Source organism: Barbatula barbatula (genome assembly GCF_947034865.1).
Source record: "Barbatula barbatula genome assembly, chromosome: 3".
NCBI classification, from domain to species: Eukaryota; Metazoa; Chordata; class Actinopteri; order Cypriniformes; family Nemacheilidae; genus Barbatula; species Barbatula barbatula.
The window spans coordinates 6,131,974-6,150,867 of NC_136764.1; the positions used below are offsets into that span (position 1 = coordinate 6,131,974).

Here is an 18,894-nt window from a genome sequence, read left to right on the forward strand (position 1 = left end):
TTCTTACTACGAGATATTTATAGATCATCACCTTGCAGTTTATCTCATTGTGGTGTAGTTCTGTGAACGTTCACCAGATGGGGCACCAAACACACACACAGGAGCTTAAACGAATCGAAGATAAACTGCATCAAATTAACGGATGAGCAATCTAAAAACACTTCCCTCTGAACAGCTGGTGTGATTTAACAACTGTTTGTCAGACAAATCAATAAACCTCTTTTGAAGACGACATCTTTACGATCCCAGATTTTGACAAGTGTCATCCCGTTACTTGCGTGTTGTATTTGTAATTCACAATTGACTCAGAGGAAATGGGTATAAACACCAGGGTCAATCCAATTCAGATGGATTCGTCAGAGATCTGAGGGCGTTTCGACATTGATCGTGTTCAGGAAACAAAGCAACAATGTGCAGAATATCAAAGCAAGATGTAGAAATCAAATGTTTAATGATAACAGACACAATCATTTGCACAAGGAATTATTCAACAATCAGCAACATCTCGGTGTGTAATAGCAAATCTAATGCATTGTATAAATCTGATTTCCAAAAGCTTGGGGAACTACGTTTTTTTTCCATGTGATCCAGTGTTTCTCAATGGGGCTCCTTGAGGACTCCAGCAGTCTTACACACCTGCAACAATTCAAATTGAGCCGGATTGAGAAACACGGATGTCTTGAAGACTTCTGAAGGGATGTCTAGAGTTTCCATGCATTCTTCATCATGGTAATGAAATACTCATCGCTGTCGATAGAGGCGCTGACTCCACTGTAGTAGTTAATAAACTCTTCCAGCGTGACCTGTGATCAAGGAGAAAGAGCCAATATCACATGACACGCGTCTAGATTCATAGACATGTACATTGAATATGACTTAATGTTTGATCTTTACTAAAGAAAGCATAGGCACGTACTGTCACCTTCAAAACACTCACTGCGTTTCAGACATCTCGGATTTAACAAGTATTTCCCACCTCATCACGGAAATCTTTTTTGGAACGGCACTGTTTTAATGTTACTAAATACTTTTACGGTTACTATGTCCATACGGTATTTATGGGTTTGAAGTGGGAAATAACCATAAATCCGAGGTGACAGCGTCTCTCATCTAAAAAGACCGTTTCATTACACAGAAGTTTAATCTCAATTCTGCATTTCGATCCAAATGTCCTCGGCTGTTTTTTCTTTTAAGAATGTCCCTGATCATTTCACTTGCATCTTAACAGTGTTGTCTACAATGGCAGGTTATTTACATAAACAAATCATCTCAAAAACAAGTCAAGAGAAAAGATGGCAAATGCTCATAAAAGACCTTGAGTCTTGTTAGGCTGGCAATGCATCAGATCTTATGTAATCCTGTGAAACGGGAGGGTACCTTGCCATCCTTCTCATACGGTGAATCAAAGCTGTCTAGGAAGGAGCGGAAAACTTGTTCCTCCGTCCACTCGCCGCTCTTGTATTTGGGGTGATGCTTGCTGTTATAAACACCCTGTAGATCCAGCACGGTCACAACTCCGTCTCCCGTCCCATCCAGCTTCTGAAAAGCCAGACTGATCACCTGCTTCCGAGCGTCTGACATGGGCGGCTAAAGCATTTAAACAGATGAACCGCGTAACATACATTGTCCAACACAATCTCTTTAACTATTCAACAAGGTGGCTAATTCATAAGAAGGACATCGGATGACATCATAGAACAAACACTTATGACATCAGGTTGAGATTTTCACCATTGGTAAATAATCTTACCCTCAATTTCTCAAGAAATTCATCAAAGTTGATCGAGCCACTACCGTCCTTATCCATCATGGCGAAGACCTGCTTGGTTTTCTCTCTCCCTACGGACACTCCGTAGTCTTCCAGTCCTTTCTCAAACTCTGTTAAGTCCAGAGATTTACTTCCATCATCATCCATTATGCGAAATGTCCTGGACAGAATTCAAAGAGAGATGTTCGGTTTATGGTCTCGATTGGACGTTGAGCTCAAAACATATTTTTTGACTATAGTTCTTTACGTTTGTAGTGTCAGAATGAAATATAAGGATTCAGAATGGCCTTATAACCAAAGCCAGAATGTTTCTCAACCTCCGAGCTTTGCTATAGAATGGCAACGCACACTTTTTAGATGCTTGACGACTTTGTTCTCAAAACGTAGCTCGTGCAAAATATAGATGGTTTTATTTTTCTTTCGTTTCAGATTTCACAATGGTATCTTGTTCTTATTTACCTCTTGCGTCCTTTATGAATCTTAACCACAACACGACACCACCTCAGTTTGTGAGGTCGCAAAGATACAGACGTACGCGTAGGATTGTTTTAAAGAAACCGGAATTCTTCTCTTGCCTTCCAAGTCCCTTGATTCCTGCGGCGCCCCTCTTGAGACACTGCTGTCTCAGCTCCTGCAAAGCATCTGCGGCCATTATCACCTGAAGAGTCTCTGTGGAAATCACTGCAAAACAGAGATTTCAATCACATTGGTGTTTGTTAGTTTGTTTGTTTGGTGCTTAGGGATTGTTGAATGAAAAACAAAGGCTCTTGTATACATTTACGTTCACTGCATTTAGAAAGAAGAAGCAGATATGACAAATAGTGAAATAACACGAATTAAAGACGCAGAAACAACTGTGGTGGTCGTCACGTGGGCAACAAGGAAGTGTTTTATGAAGCGACTTATGTTGCTATGGAAACATTTGAACAAAGAGTGTAACCGTGGCAACTGTACACATAAACCGCCACAGAACAACTACATAAAACAATTTATTTTTACTTTAATCTAAAAGTGTTATAATGTGATTTTTTTATTGAGTGACACACAAAAAATACAACTGTTCATTTGATGTCATTTGACCAGTGTTTATCGCTGCTGTTTCGAAGAGTAAGAACAATTATTAACAAAACAAATAATTGTCAAAAAACTAAATATGATTAATTTAGCTTCCGATCATTTTACAGGGTAAATGGGGTTTACAAAACGTGTTAAACGATTATAAGAGTTGTCATACCTGTCTGTTGCGGTGGTCTCGGCGTCTCACGTGTTTCTCAAGCGTGTATCGGGTACACCTGCTGGTCTCTCCGCCCACTAAACTCCACCATTCGTTTGATTGGCTCTCACGCGTGCCAGTCATCGTCAGGATGGTTGTTGCTAGAAGGGGATACAGCTACGGCCGGAAGTGGTGCAAAACCTCGCCATATAATTACAAAAAATGCCTTTAGCTAACGCATTCACCTACCACAGCCCTAAACTTAACCTTACAATAATAAAAAAAATATGAATCAACTGGTTTAATCGTGACAAAATTTAGTGCGCATGCCCAGTGCCGGTAGCGACATGCCTTCTAGGCAAAACCTCCAAGATGGCCCCCAATCATCGCCGTTTCCGTTTTATGCGCAGAAGCGGGAACGTCAGATCACGTGATGCGGGAACATTTTGTGAGGCGAAACCAAATCGTATCACGAACTGATGTTTACCACGGTAAATTACGGTAAATTTACACTTTAGCACAGGTAAAGAGAACTCTGCGTGTAGACATATTTATCTAATGTCTGTCTTGACGAGTTTTTATGAGAGCGAATGACGCAAAACACTCCCGTGACAAAGGTAGAAGAAAATGTCATTTGTCTTCAAGGAAATGAAGTCTATTTATTAAGTATTGTTAATATCATTGCTAATTTACATCCTTAGTGGTCATTAAAGAAATGGTACTGTGATTTGTTTATACATATTCCAATTTAATATGCTTATTAAATATTGCTTATTAAATATTCATTTTATTGAGATTATATCACATTATATGTAAATCGTATAGTTAGATTTCTATTTGATGTATTGGAAAATTTAGAGACGGCCTTTTCATCATTAAAATAATGGATAGGCCTATATTTTTGTGCGATTTCCTATTTTTAGCAACAAACTCTTATTTAACTTTTTTTGGTGGTGAGATGTTATCAGTGGTGTTTTATAAATGAGAGTGCGACAATACTCGCACTTAAGATAAGTGAAACACATTTTTTATGGGTTGTTGATGTTTAGTTTAGTAGGATTACTTTTACTTTACCAATTTTACAGTTTGGATGTGCAAACGCCATGTCAGAGAAGACAGGTTTTGTCTGTCTTTCAAAGTCAAAAGTCCCATCAGTCCCATTTCCCATTAGTACCAGTTCTTAGGCCGGTTTGAATGTCTTTTAAGAGTAGTTTACTTCAAGTTGTTTACTGTGTCTCGGTGGTTTTAAACAACGCTGGATTTCACAAACGATATTAGAGGTTGTAATAGTCTTGCGTAGAGTCAATTGATTCCATTCATGTGCACAACAGAGATATGCACCAGTAGTTGTGGTCAGAATGACGCCCGCAGAATGAAATGGCCCAATGGGCTAAATGTTTACCACCAATGGCAACGCTTGTACTCCATGCAAATGTCAACCTTGCCATGGAAAAATCTGGTTTTCAGTGAAGGAACAAAACCCTTTTAAATAGTTGATTTGTTTATATTTCACTGTATTGAGGAGCTAAAATTAAATTTTTACGGAATTGTATTGTTTATTCACCACACATGAGGTGAATGCCAAAACTAAAACAACATTTTCAACCAGCCATCATGGTTTCAAAAGGGGTTCAATGGACGTTCATGTTAACAGTAATAATTTTCCAAAAAGATGTTTGTGAAGCGGACAGTGTACACTCACTTTGTCATAACAGCACAGCTTTTATATTTATAAGAACAAAAACAATATTCATACATTTAACCTGAAACTTAGTGTGCAAAAATATGTCCATTTCATATGATCAGCAAATTTTCTCCCTTTGATTAGAAAAATCATAATTATGAGTTGCTGATAAATCAAAAGTTCAAAGATGTCATTATTAAGTTTACAAGGCACATAATTGCCTTCTATTGCGGGTCAATATCTAGGTTTTTTTCATGTTATTTGGCATATCACTGATAATAAAGCACAATTTCTAATTTTAGAACTGTTACATTTACAGGATTGTGGTAAACTACACATACTCTATACATGCTGTATATACTGAAAAAGTGAAGCCTGAATGCAGTTTGACTTGCTTTGGGTAAAGACACCCCATTACATCATTTTTAAAGCAAGACAAGTTTTATTTACCTTAAAGGAATTGTTCACTTTCAACATCCATTTTCATGATAAATTACTCACCCCTGTTGACATCCAAGATGTTTATGTATTTTTTTCTTTAGTTGAAAAGAAATTAAAGTTTTTGATGAGAACATTCCAGGATTATTCTTCATATAGTGGACTTCAATGGACTCCAAATGGTTGAAGGTCAAAATTACAGTTTCAGTGCAGCTTCAAAGTGCTTTAAAAGATAACAGACGATGTAGACGGAATCCAGGATACGCACACGAAATGACAATTTTAGACAAAAACTGACACAAAGACAATTAAATATGTGATATTGGACATTCAATAACTTTTGAACGTTCCTTCTTTTCCACATTTGTAAACACTGACTCGGTACTTCCGCCTACATCAAGTTTTTTTCAACTTGTTATGTGAAGTCCTGAACGGGCTTCGCAGAACAGAGCAAGGCGAGCATTTGTGTTTATAAAGCATCTTTTTTTGTTGAAAATGACAGATCGTTTCGCTTGATAAGACCCTGATTCAATTGAGTTAAAAGTCCTTTGCAGTAACACTGAAACTGTAATTTTGACCTTCAACCGTTTGGAGTCCATTGAAGTCCACTATATGCAGAATAATCCTGGAATGTAAAATTATTTCAGTGGTAGAACAACTCTTAACTGGATTAATTCTACTGCCGCTGCTACCTGAGCAGCCTCATAGCAGCTACAAGCACAGTCTAGCCCTTTTCGCAATGCGCTTAACCCCTGTTTATCCTCATTCTAAACCCTGCTTGTGCAGTGTGAAATGAAGCGGAGTAGAATGGTATGACCAGATGCTTAGCAACAGACACCCAATCAAAAACTCAACATTGCTTACCTCATTTCACAAGCTGAGCACAGTCTCAGAAATTCTGTGTGCTGTGCAAACAATCCTTTGAGTTTTTTATTTATTTGAGTAAGTAACATCTTAGTGGGCTTTAAACAGCCAAAAAGCATTTGCGAGGTGTCACCTTTTCGTTTCATCATTTCTGTTCCAACTGCTTAGTCAATAAATTCGTGTGTATTGCGCTGCCCACTAGGATGCTTATACGGTAGTATTTATGACCATACAAGGGAACCCGTGAGCAAATGTTCCATATTGTTAAAGCGGCCGTGCAACGGTGTTTCATGCATTCTGACTTATTTCCGTGTTGTCTTCTCATGCTTGACATGGTCTACTTGTCAAAAAACGAGTTGTACGTGTGACGTAGTATTTATGTGCTCGATACACTCCCCCAGCTTTCGCTGGGTTTCGAAAAGTTTTTTCTAACATGAAAATCTGTTTCGTAACAACTTTTCTTAGTCCCTAAGGGGACAATTCTGCAAGAAAAGCATGCGGCATGCCCACGCAACCAAGGAGAGCAGGAGAAGGATCGTCTGCATAGGTCACTTTCACTTGTGTGCAGGAGAGAGAGAGAGAGCACTACTTTAGCGAAGTTCAGCTGTGTTTGTTTGTTCACCGCATCGGGGTCAAGAATGCTATATAAACGGTGGATAGAACGCTGGATTTGGAGATTGTTTGAAACTGATAGATGGAGCTGTCCCAGCGCTAAAAGATAAAGACATTTCAAAAGTGCGATACTGTTTAGTACATTATCAAGATTAACATGAGATCTGCTGAAACTGTCTGAGATACGGTTCATTGGTTAAATATTTGCGAAACCCGCAGACAAACATGACAGGTGACTAGTCGTAAATATGTCTGAAAAAAATTACAAAATATTACAGAAGTTGAAGGTTTCCACCCGAAAATGATGAAATATGTGCCGTGTCTAATTTTATATGCACCCTTACCTCATTATTTTAGGTGGAGACACTACAGGAATCTTGTTAATCTCAGAGAAATTGTTTTCACTAGCAATATGTCACCATGGGTTTCTAGGAACCGGGGCGAATTCACAAAACATTCATAAGAAAAAAAATCATATTACCTGACATACTTTTTCTTAAATGCTAATTTAAGAAAAATGTTAGGAATGTTTGTGGTTTTCCCGAAAACAACGTTTATTTCTCCAGATTGATTTATAAAGCATATGTAATTTAATTCTTATGGAAATATTTGAGAACTTCTTATGAAGGAACATCCTTACAAGCTTCCTATAATTTACCTTAAGAACATCTTGCAGTATATTTTGTCCTAAGAACAGTTTCGTGAATCCAGTCCTATGTCATATTTCAAAGCAAGCAGCAGATGTGGAAAGTGGATTTTGGGATATATAAAGGATTTTAAAACAACATATGGAAATGTCCATTGTATCGCTGTGTCAAAATTGAACATCTGAAATCTGTTATTGGCAAATAAAAATGCTCAGCTATAGATCATCTGTAACATTAATTCACATTTATGCATTTGGCGGGCGCTTTTTATCCAAAGCGATTTACAGTGTATTTCAGTCTATACCTTTTAATTTATTAGTTTGTGAGTTCCTTAGGAATGAAACACGTCTGCAACACTTACTATAGCATGAGAGTTGTAGCTCATGTCTGTGATTTTTGTGTGTACTATGTATGTCAGTTCAGAGCTTTTGAAAGCACACAGGATTTTATTAAAACTGTAGGTCATAACCCAGAAACACTTCAGTTGATGTTTGCCAGTGAGTTTTTTATGGAAAATTTTATTCTTACTGGAATTAAGGTCACCTGTTTCTCACTTTGACTATTTCAGGTCAAAACGGACAACCACGATGCGATAAGAGAACTGGTGCTGCGAGTAGTGCTGAAAACTCCAGCTGCCCAATAAGATCAGATCCAGTCTGCATGCTGGCATCAGACACAGATCACGGCATTCCCATCCGTTGTGTGGTCTGATGAAGATCCAAGAGTCATACGTTGTGTGAGCGACAACTTGGAACATGACAAGAGGTCTGTGGAAGCATTCCCTAACAAGATCATAGGACTTTTTTAAGAGAAACATCCTAACATCAGACAACTTCAGATATTTCGCGATACAGCTCCATTTTTAAATGGCTTCATGTGTTGTTTTTTCTTACATGTGTGGATTTTACTACAAGCAATGGCAAAAATGCTGTCATTATTTTTTTTTATACAGCTTAATCTTTAAACAACTTCATACGTGGTTTATTTTATATGAATTTACTATAACAACCAGTGTGCAATGTTTTAGGTGCGTGAAAACATTTAATCAGCATCATTATTTTTTTATCTTTAGTGTGGATTTTGCTACAAGCAATTGCAAAAATGCTGTTGATAGTGCAGGGCTCAATGATAAACCCTGTACAGTAGTCAAAGGAATAATTAAAAAGAAAAATGACAATCATTTCTCCATTTACTCACTCCATATGGTATTTTGAATAACATTAGTAACCAAACAACCACGACTTTCATCATGGACACAAAACCACCGAGACATTTCTCAAAATATCTTCTTTTGTGTTGCACTGAAGAAAGAGTCACATACAGGTTTTGAATGACATGATGGTGAATAAATAATGACAGTATTGTATTTAACTTTCTCTTTAACGCAGATGTCCTCTGCATTCCGTGTCTTAGATTGTGGACTCTATTGTGAGTTGGCCGAATATTTCAAACAAACTGATCACATCCATTGGCATCACAGAGTTTAGATTGTTGACAGGTTGGTCATTACCACAGCTGCTATGGGCACCGAGTCCATCCATCATACTGAAGCGTTCTCCAGAAGACATGAAAACTGGACATGGTCTTTTGATCCAGTTCAGGCAAACAAATCATTCAGACAGTTTGTTGGACTCGTGAATAACCAAGACCATGAGGCATGTAAAGTTTGGCTGAAATTGTGTACATTTGATTTGATCTCTGGTGGAAGCTTGAATGACACCTGATCAAATGGGACGGGTGACTTTTTCTGAGACGGAGAATACAAGAAGGAATCCCATTTGATCGAATTACTCATTTGTTGATATATGTTGAATTTATTTATAGAAACTATAACAATCAGTGCGCAATGTTTTAAGTGCGTGGAAATATTTAATCAGCAACATCATTATTTTATTTTGCAGTGTTTGTTAATACAGTTTGCAGTTTCATCGGTTTGGCCAAACAGTCAACCATAATGTCACAAAAAATTTGTTATGCATAAATCTCTGTAATGCATATGATAGGGCCTACCTTCCGATCTCTCTCTGGAAACCAACACGGAAGTGACTTAAACTGCACTTCATCATCTGGCCGCTAGAGACTGGCTCCAAAACCCAGCAGAATCTCATTGAGCCCCATCTTAAAATGCCCAACTTAATAGCAGAAAAAACATGTTTACAGCCTGGTACAAAAAATCATTTTGGTCTATATAGCAAATTTTTCCCTTCTTGACAACTGTGAGCAGCTGATTTTATTTATAACTCAACCATTTAAATTGTTAAGCTTTAAAATTCTGCATAATTAAGGGCGTGGTCACTTGAGTGAGAGATGGTTTCACTAGCCAGGCACCTGAGCTCCACCCACGTCCACCCATTTTTTTATTACCTGGGAGTGACGCGCTGCCTTGATGGCAGTACGTGGCTCCGCCCATTTCAGGCTTCAAAATTGCTCTTCACAAACCTATAAGTGACGCCACAGACACAACGTCCATTTTTTTTTACAGTCTATGGCCCCAACTCAAGGGATATTATGTTTCTGAAGAAAACTTCATGTTAAATAAAAAATATAAAAGTATTTTATTGATGCCAGTACAATGCATGAACAATCAGATTCAAGTCGCTGATGTTTGCATTCAGGACTATTATTGGATCTGCACGGCATACTTTCACACCCTACTACACTCCTACACCCCATCAAGAACCCTGCGTTTAGCAAAGAGCGGCGCCTTGTAATGCCTTCTCATAAGGGCTTTAAAACCCTTTCTCGCTCATTCTCCTTCCCAACTTTTTCCTGGTTGAACATTATTCTTAACGCGGTCCGGTCAACCACATCTCTCACAACCTTCAAAAAACTACTTAAAATCCATCTCTTCTGTGAATATTAGACAGACAAATGAGAAAGAAAGAAAACCCTCTCCTCTCAACAGGTAGTGGTCTGGCTTTTGTTGAAACTAGTAACTTTGTATTAGCACCTAATGTACTATTGCTCTTTTATGACATATCGCGTATTGCTCCCTGAACTCTCTGTAACTCGCTTTGGATAAATGACTTAATGTAATGTAAATGTAAATACGTTACTAAAAATAAATTGCAGTATTTTTTGGAAGTTTAGATGGCCCCTTTTCTGGCTATTGGCCTGACTGCTGAGCATTTCAGTTAACTACGGAATGGTAAAATCCATACATGTGTTTTTAATAAAGGAAAAAGTATTTACCGGATGTTTTATTGTTCTACAGCATTATTCTCAGGATTTAATTTGCCTCTCTTAAAACAAATCAGAAAAATATTAATTGGCGTTAAAGAAAACAGGTCAGTATTTAATAGATACACCTTTGGCTACATCTGTGTATATATTTTTGTATTAACTGTACACATCTGGCCCGTTTTCTCTCATTTTAACTCTTGAGTTAGATTGCATTGAGATTTTACCTTTTTAAGACCACCTATAAAGTCTCTATTAGCTGTGGAGAGTGAATTCAACATTTTGTAAGACATGTGTGGCACTGGGAAAACAGATCTCACAGGTGTTCTGCAGGTTTTCCTTCCTTGTGTTTTTCTTCATTCATTCTACCCTCTATTAATCTTTAATCGAGGAAAGCATCCACAACACGATGCCGCTGTTGCATACTTCACAGTGGGCATAGTGTGCTTCTCGTGAGCCCCTGTGTTTGGTTTACGCCGAACATAACATTTAGTCAGATGGCCCAAAGGCTCCGTTTGGGTCTCTGAGGACGTAGAAGCTCTGTTGTTTCTGATCTCCTAACCTGGGCACAGAATACACACGGTATGTGTCTCTCTTACTTTAAATGAGCCATACATTCTGCAGAAACATGTTGAGCAATGGTGCACGGCACATCATGTTTACCACACATTTCTGTATTGTTTTGATACAGAACTGGGATCTGCCATCGAGGAGATGAAGAAGGATTCATAGGGAAGGAGAAGTAAAGACATGCATTGTTTTTGCAATGATTTGTCTTAACACTGAGGATTTTATCTTTGTAACTCCATCAGACTTTCATTGGCCTCGTCAAGGGACCACCGAGGAGATCTCTTGGTGGTCTGGTTGGTCACTCCGGTTTTGAGGACAGCTTGTTCTTGGTAGATCTGCAGCTGTGCCATACTCTTTCAATTTCTTAATAACTGATTTAACTGTACTTCAAGAGATATCCAGTGACTTGGAAATCTTCTCATGTCCATCCCCGGAGTTGTTTTGTCTTCAGGGAGAAAGTTTTGCCACTTTATTGACGCAACAGAAGTCGGACCTTCCAGCTAGAGGTATGTGTTTATTTCTTTCAACTAAAACCCCTCGACTTCACACAAGTGATCCGCATTTAACTGTGTTAATATTGTGTTTTTCTTAAACCAATGAACTACTGATTCAGCTGTATCATAAAAAGGGGGACGAAAACTTGTGAAGAATTCAATATTCTGGATTTTCTAATCGTAATCACCTTGTTTGGAAAAAAACAGAGCTTTTTTTGTTAAAAATTGGCAGGAAAGCTCAATTAGGTCCACTATTAAAAGACAAAATATTTCTATCGCTTTTTAGTGCACAGGTGCATCTTCATTTATCTTTTTGTTTGACTGCTAAATGACTGTCTAGTCCTTACATCACCCTAAAGCTTCGTATGCAAGCCCACCCACATTTTTTTCCCATCAGAATTTAGTTCTTCTGTTTGTGTCCCTAGATTGTAAATCAGCGCTCGACACATCTGGTGCTTGAGCGTAAACAGGAAAGAGAATTTAGAAACTCAGGAAAGACAAATAAGCAGCATTTTGTTTTAAGCTGGGTATGTTTATTCAGACTTTAGAAATTCCATTTGGCACAAGTGTGACATAATAAATACGTTTCTGTCTCCCTCGCAACTGAAATATCTAAATATAAATGAAAAGAGCATTTTGCAATAAATACCGTTTATCCACAACACAGATGCATTGCATCGACATTTCTGCTGTTGGTGTGAAAAATCCAACATTGCCAAAGCTGGACGTCACGGATCGTGAAACGCTGACATGGGAAACACACGCACACAAACTTTCATTCACATAATACTGAAGCAACACTTGTTTACACACGCTCAAGTCCTTTACACCACCTCAGAAAAATATTCACTTAACCCCATGTCTAATTTTTACATTTCAAGAGTGGGACACGAGCTTTGGAACCGTTGTGTGCCAGTCAAAATGTCTTAAGTCGCTTTTATTTTTCAGCACTTTTTTTCCTCAAACGAAAACACAATTTTGTGCGCTACCTCAATACCGATTGTGTCCGGTTGAAGTGAGTGATCACATTCTGTATCAAATTAGCAAGCTAAGACACTATTTAACCACTAACTAGGGCTCCGCTGTTGGCTAGATGCCTTAAATTTCCCAGACACAAATAAAAGGCAGATTAAAATCTTTGTCTACAAGCGAGAATTACAACAGGCCGAGATTTATTAGTTTACGCTTGACAGTTCGATAAGATGACTTTATGCTTCTTTAGCGTTTATAGTAATTCTATTAGTGTTTAGGACTAGCACTATGGATAGTGGCATGACACTAATCTCATTTGTTGTTTCGTTCTTAATTACCTCAGTTATTCAATAAGACCTTTCTATGAGAATGAACACATGGCTATCTAAACTATCGTATTTATATTTGAAATCAGATTGGCCGTTCCGGCTCATTTGACTCAGACTATAGGAGTTTGTCTTGGGGACTAAAGGATTGCGTGATTCTGACAGGAATTACACATTTTGTATAGTTGAGACCGTGTGATGTGTACAAATGAGCTGGAATAAAACACAGGGCCACATTTTAACAACATGCTTCCAAAACGACAAAGGCTAAACTTGACACTTATTCCTGGATTTCTGAACAGCTTACTGTCGATTTAAACATCTTTTTAGATTAGTACAATGTTACCTGCATATATGAGAGATTTTAAGGCTGGAAATTAACTGATAACTGGAATCAGCTGATGAGGAATACATTTTTGTCTTTTGCATTAGTAGTGAGTTGTCTTGAAAGATCTTGAGTTATTGTGGTTTTACTATTATTTTGAATTGGCTTATATTTTAGTTTAGCAATTCTGCTATTCAAGAGAATTTCTTTTTAGTTTGTATTCCTTTTCCATTAATACTATTAGTGGCTCAACAAAAACGTGGTTCACTTTATCGCTAAGGCAACATCTCCTTTAGTTTAAGTTTTTCTAATAATATTTGGGCCAATATTTGATTTGACTTCAATAAACAGAATTGTTTCAATCGTTTTGGTTTTTCTAAATTATAATAACAGAACTAAACCGTGGGGGGCTTTTGTGAGATTTACCCCCGATGTGCTTAAAAATTCCAGAAACCAATATACTGAACTCAAATTTCATCTATAAAAAACACTGTAAGATATTAAAAACCTAAAGGGACTACAAAGGCCAAATAACAAACGTCTATGTTGAATATTAAAGAATATGAATAGGGGTTAAAATGACTTGCGTTTACGATAATAAAAGCGTGATAAAAAGGTATTAATCTGGATTCTTTAAACAGTAACATGACTGGGGTTGATGGGCAAACTGGGTTTTAGTAAGCTCAGTTCTGGTTATCGGTGTCATTACTGAAGTTAAAGTTGTGTATTTTACGTAAAGATGTAGGTACAGTAGAAGCGGTTTACAGTAATTGAAGAGAGCGTTTGTTTGGACATGTTTTGGCAAGACTTTAAAAACACATTTGAGGGCTTGTTTCAGTGGTTATGTATGCTTCATGTGATAAGGTTGCTTTGCTTTATAAAATAGTTATCCTGAGACACTTCTAGAAAAAATCCCGTGATTCATGTTTCTCACTAGTGTAATCCAGATAGTGGGTGCGGTAGATTCATTGCATGTACATTTGTAAGAAAGCAAACAATAGGAAAGAAAGAAATGAGGTAGTTTTTACAGCTGTGCTGCACTTCATACTTCAGTTTTCAGCTTGGATTTATTACAAAATTGAGCTCTGTTGCTTCCTAACATGTTTGTATATATATATATATATATATATATAATTCTTTCTTTGGTTTAGTACTATTGTACTTGTTTGTGAAAGTTTCCAGTGGAAGGCAAGAGACGTCCCCCGCCGGCTTTGGGTCCCATCAAATCAAACCAACAATCCACCGTTGGTTAAAAGTGACTTTGCCATATTTTAGTTTAGTCTTAAACCAGCGTCCAGTGCTCTGTGCTGCTCATCAATACCCGCTGAATAATGTCTACTGTTAGATTTTCCACCGTTACCAATGGCTTTAGGCTTCTGTTTTAAAGGGCACGCTTTCTCTTGCTTTTATTTGTTCCATGTTGGCATACCAGACCCCTTTGTAAAAATTGCAATTTGCCCTTCGTTTTTGGTTCCATGTGCGGTAACATTTTCCGAGGCTCCAAAAGTTACAGAGGAACTCTGCGCAGCCGCAATACCATAAATATCCCCTGTTGCCTTGGTCACGTACAAGCACACTTCCTGAACTTTTAGTGTTATCGAAATGTCATACGCAACTGCACGCTCTCGCAGATACGTTCTGAATGGTGTAGAATTTGTTCTTGTTATCAAAGAATGACATTTTCCTCTCAAACTTTATAGGTCGACAGCAAGGAGTGTACCACGCCTTGTCTTTTTTTCCATTGTCCCGTCCTCGCCGGCCTTTCTCGCTGGAGCCATTGTTTAACTGCATGTGCTCCATCACAATGTCGTAGTTGCGTCGCTCGTGCGTGCACTTGCCACTGCAGTACCTGAAGCGTACGGTCTCGTCGCTCTCGTAACCGAGACCCAACTCGCTCACGGTCAGCTCAATCTCGTGAAGAGAACACGGCTTTGGGCCTTTACTCGCTCGCCTGCTCCTGCGGCCGGACTCCGTTCCCATTCCTCTCTCCTTTCTGTCCACCAGGGTTGCGATCATCTTCTGAAGTTCACCCTCAGTGAAGCTTTGGAAAAGGAGGGAGACTGGGGGAGAAACACAGAGAAAAATATGACTAAACTTAATGGGGCACTCAGGCCAAAAATATACTTTACACAAGCAGATATAATACTTGATCTTAGTATCTTCCTCAACGATTTTCTTGAATGAATAAAATTGGATGTAAATGAGACATGTCTACATAGAGCAATAGACATAGAGCAATTGACGGAGAGCAATACGTATTTTTTTAAATATATTGTATATCAGGGCTGTACAGTGTGACATACAGTACCGTATGTATATGTTAAATAAATATAGGTAACACTTTACAATAAGGTGCTATTTTTAACAATTAGTTTGAACATGAACTAACAGTGATCAATACTTCTGTATTGACATGAACTAAAATAAACAAGGATAAATAAATGCACTAAAAACAAAGTTGTCCATTATTATTATGTTAGCTAATGCATTTACTAATGTTTACTAATAGCACCTTATTGTAATGCGTTACCTAAATAAATCTGCCAGTGTAGCACACGTGCGATACAGTTTTGCACGTGATTAGACAGAGCCGCTTGTTTGTGTGAGGTGTGTTTGTCAAAAAAAAAAATGTTGTACTCTTGTTTATTGAGATATTGATCTTCAGACCATATCCTATAAATATGCCTTTTACTCTTAAAGGGATCATTCAGACAAACATTAATATTCTCTCATCATTTTTTCATTCTTATGTCATTCAGAACCTGTATGATTGTAGAACACAAAATAAGATATTTTGAGAAATGTCTCAGTGGTTTTGTGTTCATACAATGAGGCTCAGTGTTTAAAATATCTTCTTTTGTGTTCTTCAGAAGAAAAAAACTCATACAGGTTTGGAATGACACAAGGGTAACTAAATGATAGAAATTTGGGGTGAACTGTCTCTTGGAGGTCTATAATTCTGTAGAATTACAGTACCACGAAGAATGACTAATTCTGTCTTGGAAAGATTTTTATGAGAAATGTAGTTGAAATATCTAGTTAAACTGTTCCTTTCCCAGAAGATAATTAATTTAATCTGATTGTGGTCTGGAATAATCTCTTCCATTTAAAAAAAACCCTATTTATTATTTGTTGTCCTCATGGGAAATGAAGACATGATTTCTCTTTAAAGCCATTAAAACATCTGTGAAGCGGTCACACTTGCCCTTTCTCCAGCAAGAGTCACAGTTGTGCTGATCAGGATCACATCCATGCTTAAGATGGTTTTTAAACCTTTTTTCACTGACCTTTCAAGTGTGTTTTATGTAAGACGAGAGCTGCTCTGCTTTTCTTTGCGGTACAGTGTTTACAACTCTTAGCTACGTTTTGGAAAAATGCTTAAGTTTATTTACAATATGTACAAACTGTTTATGTTACCATTTCTTCGTGTCTCGAGAAGAACAGGGATAAATATTAATGCCTCTGCAAATATCTATGCAAACCTTATTCCACAGTCGCTTAGATGTGCTAAGTTTGTTTAAAGTCCCCATGAAATCATAATAAAAGTGTTTTTGGTTTTCAGTATGAATATGTTATATAAACTATTGTGCTCCAAACATTGACAAAATTTAGAAGATATAAGCATTAAAATGTACAGATTAACCAAATGGACCTTTATGAAAACAAACATTTTTATGACATCTCTCTGGAATTCGTAACTATTTTACGAGGTGGCTAATTTGCATGAATTCACTTGTTGTTAATCGTACAAAAACATAAGATTACTAGAAAAAAAGCAATAATGAAGCCCGGCCGCTAAATCTAATGTCACTGGCGCATAATTTTACTAATGAGATCGTACGACTTCATATCAATTGGCCAAAGTTAGCCACCTAGTAAAATAGTTAAGTTTTTGCCGTAAGATTGTGTTGTTATTTGTGCTACTCATCAGGCTGTGAGGCAAACAAAACAATATTTGATATTTTAAAAGAGGGAGGAGTCACTCAATATACCACGCCCTAACTTCCTGTTTCATCATACAAAGCTGCACATTTCAAGACACCAAGCTGGTGTCGCCGCTTACGTCATTGAGGTTGTCTCATTTCAGACGTAATCATTGCAGTTTTATTCTTACCTTGAAATGTAATTCTTGCTTTTCTGAATAATACCGTTAATAATTAACCTCGATGACGTATGCACCGGACAAATGTGAATTGAGATGCAGCTTTCAAGTGTCTTGCTTTTCAGTTTCTAGTGTTGCGGTTGGTTGCCATGCAGTTGCTAAGGTGTTTCTGTTTTTAGTCTGCTGTCATTCAACCCCAAGTGACGATATTCTGGTTTCTTGTGTGTCTCAGGTTTTTTGTAATGTAAATTACAGTGTAATGTTTGCTTTGCTTTGGTATTCAATCTCAACTCTTGGTGCAACTTTAAACATTCCTCAAATAACCCGTATGAGTAAACTTATGTGATGGAACATGTTTAATCTCTCTCTCGCTGTTCTTAATCATAACAAAAGAAACACTTTTCAGCACGTCAAAAAACCTAACAATGAAGTTGAAAGACTTTAGTTTGTTCATGTGATAACGGCTGTTGAGATTTGGAGAATACACACACCAACGACTGTAGAAAGACATTAAATCCTGCCGTCAGTCCGCTCTGACACTATCTGATCCATGCCAGCGCTGTGGCTAAGTAAACAGAAAAATGTGTTTGTCTTACACTCGGAGAGAATAGTGCTCATGTCCTCTGTAGCTCTGACATTTCGTCGTGGTGCTGGCTTCCTTGTTGTGCTTGATGATGAAGGTGAATGGAGTGTTATGGGTGGTGGAGGTAAAGATGATGAAAGCCCTAAGTTCTTTGGGTAGGAATGCCCATTGGGTAACGTGGTTCTCATAAGCAAGAGGAAAAACGAGGCACCCAATAGGATAAAGGTAAGGGCGACCTCTTTCCATGCCCTCATCTTAGAACAGCGTGGAGCATTGAAACACTGAAACAAACAAACACATGATCAAAATTGTACTTTCTGACTGATGAAATGGCTCATAGCTGTAAGAATATACACGTCTGCTGTTAATTTGAAAAGAAAACAATCTCCAAATCTTTTGTTATCGACCTAAAATGAGTAGTTCACTTTCAAAATAAATTTGCATGATCATTTACTCACCCCCATGTCATCCAAGATGTTTATGTATTTGTTTCTTTAGTCGAAAACGTATTACGTGAAGTCATGAACGCGCTTCGCAGAACAGAGCAAGGCAAGCATTTGTGTTTATAAAGCATATAGGCAAAATTTCTTTTGTGAAAATGACCAATCGTTTTGCTAGATAAGACCTTAATTTGTTGTCTGGTATCGTTTAAAGCCCTTTGAAGCTGTAATTTTGACTTTCACCATTTGGAGTCCATTGAAGTCCATTATATGGAGAATAATCCTGTAATATTTTCATTAAAACCCTTATTTTCTTTTCAACTAAAGAAAAAAAACCCTTGGATGACATGGAAATTATCATGAAAAATTATTTTGAAAGTGAACTTTGAAAGGTCTTGCGATCTTTTAGTGTTTTGGCACATAATTAAATTCTGACATTTGAAAAGCATAATAAAATAAAGTGGAATACAAAAATATGACCCAGAGTATGCTAAATACAGAAAATGTTATGGCTCAGAGAGCAATTGTTGAAAAGCAGGAAGAGTATGGAGGTGTAAAATGAATGTAGAATGTAGAGGTCAAATAATCTTGTTTGGGTAAATTTGATGGGAAATGTTTGAGTTCATATTGAGATCTTCAATAATATTGACTTTTGATCACAGACTTGACAAATCTG

At 37.5% G+C, this 18,894-nt stretch overlaps 2 protein-coding genes across 4 annotated transcripts; both read right to left on the bottom strand.

The window, feature by feature from the left end:
• Positions 1-295: 295 nt before the first annotated feature.
• On the bottom strand, positions 296-3,355 carry capsla (calcyphosine-like a). Of its 3 annotated transcripts, none has more exons than XM_079452001.1 (5): positions 3,003-3,355; positions 2,344-2,449; positions 1,751-1,928; positions 1,378-1,587; positions 296-803 (listed from the first exon to the last, which is right to left on the bottom strand). In XM_079452001.1, exons 2-5 carry the CDS (start codon positions 2,418-2,420, stop codon positions 702-704), a joined length of 567 nt encoding a protein of 188 aa, XP_079308127.1. In that variant the 5' UTR covers positions 2,421-2,449; positions 3,003-3,355; the 3' UTR covers positions 296-701. The 3 variants fall into 3 exon arrangements, with proteins under 3 accessions (XP_079308127.1, XP_079308128.1, XP_079308129.1); XM_079452002.1 differs by lacking the exon at positions 3,003-3,355 and adding an exon at positions 2,544-2,647 and having other exon boundaries at positions 399-803; XM_079452003.1 differs by having other exon boundaries at positions 434-803; positions 2,228-2,449; positions 3,003-3,074.
• An 11,343-nt stretch (positions 3,356-14,698) lies between these two features.
• Positions 14,699-18,032, bottom strand: LOC306892506 (uncharacterized protein; the record flags this gene model as incomplete). Its single annotated transcript, XM_079453635.1, has 2 exons — positions 14,699-15,153; positions 17,792-18,032. 2 exons carry the CDS (start codon positions 18,030-18,032, stop codon positions 14,699-14,701), a joined length of 696 nt encoding a protein of 231 aa, XP_079309761.1.
• Between the last annotated feature and the right edge of the window lie 862 nt (positions 18,033-18,894).

What these genes read in the sequence shown, in the direction of transcription:
- capsla (XM_079452001.1), bottom strand. Translation starts at nt 2,420, where the DNA reads ATGGCCGCAGATGCTTTGCAGGAGCTGAGACAGCAGTGTCTCAAGAGG. An exon ending in GGAATCAAGGGACTTGGAAG is followed by an intron (nt 1,929 to 2,343) that starts GCAAGAGAAGAA and finishes AATTCTGTCCAG; the next exon opens with GACATTTCGCATAATGGATG. An exon ending in AATTTCTTGAGAAATTGAGG is followed by an intron (nt 1,588 to 1,750) that starts GTAAGATTATTT and finishes TAAATGCTTTAG; the next exon opens with CCGCCCATGTCAGACGCTCG.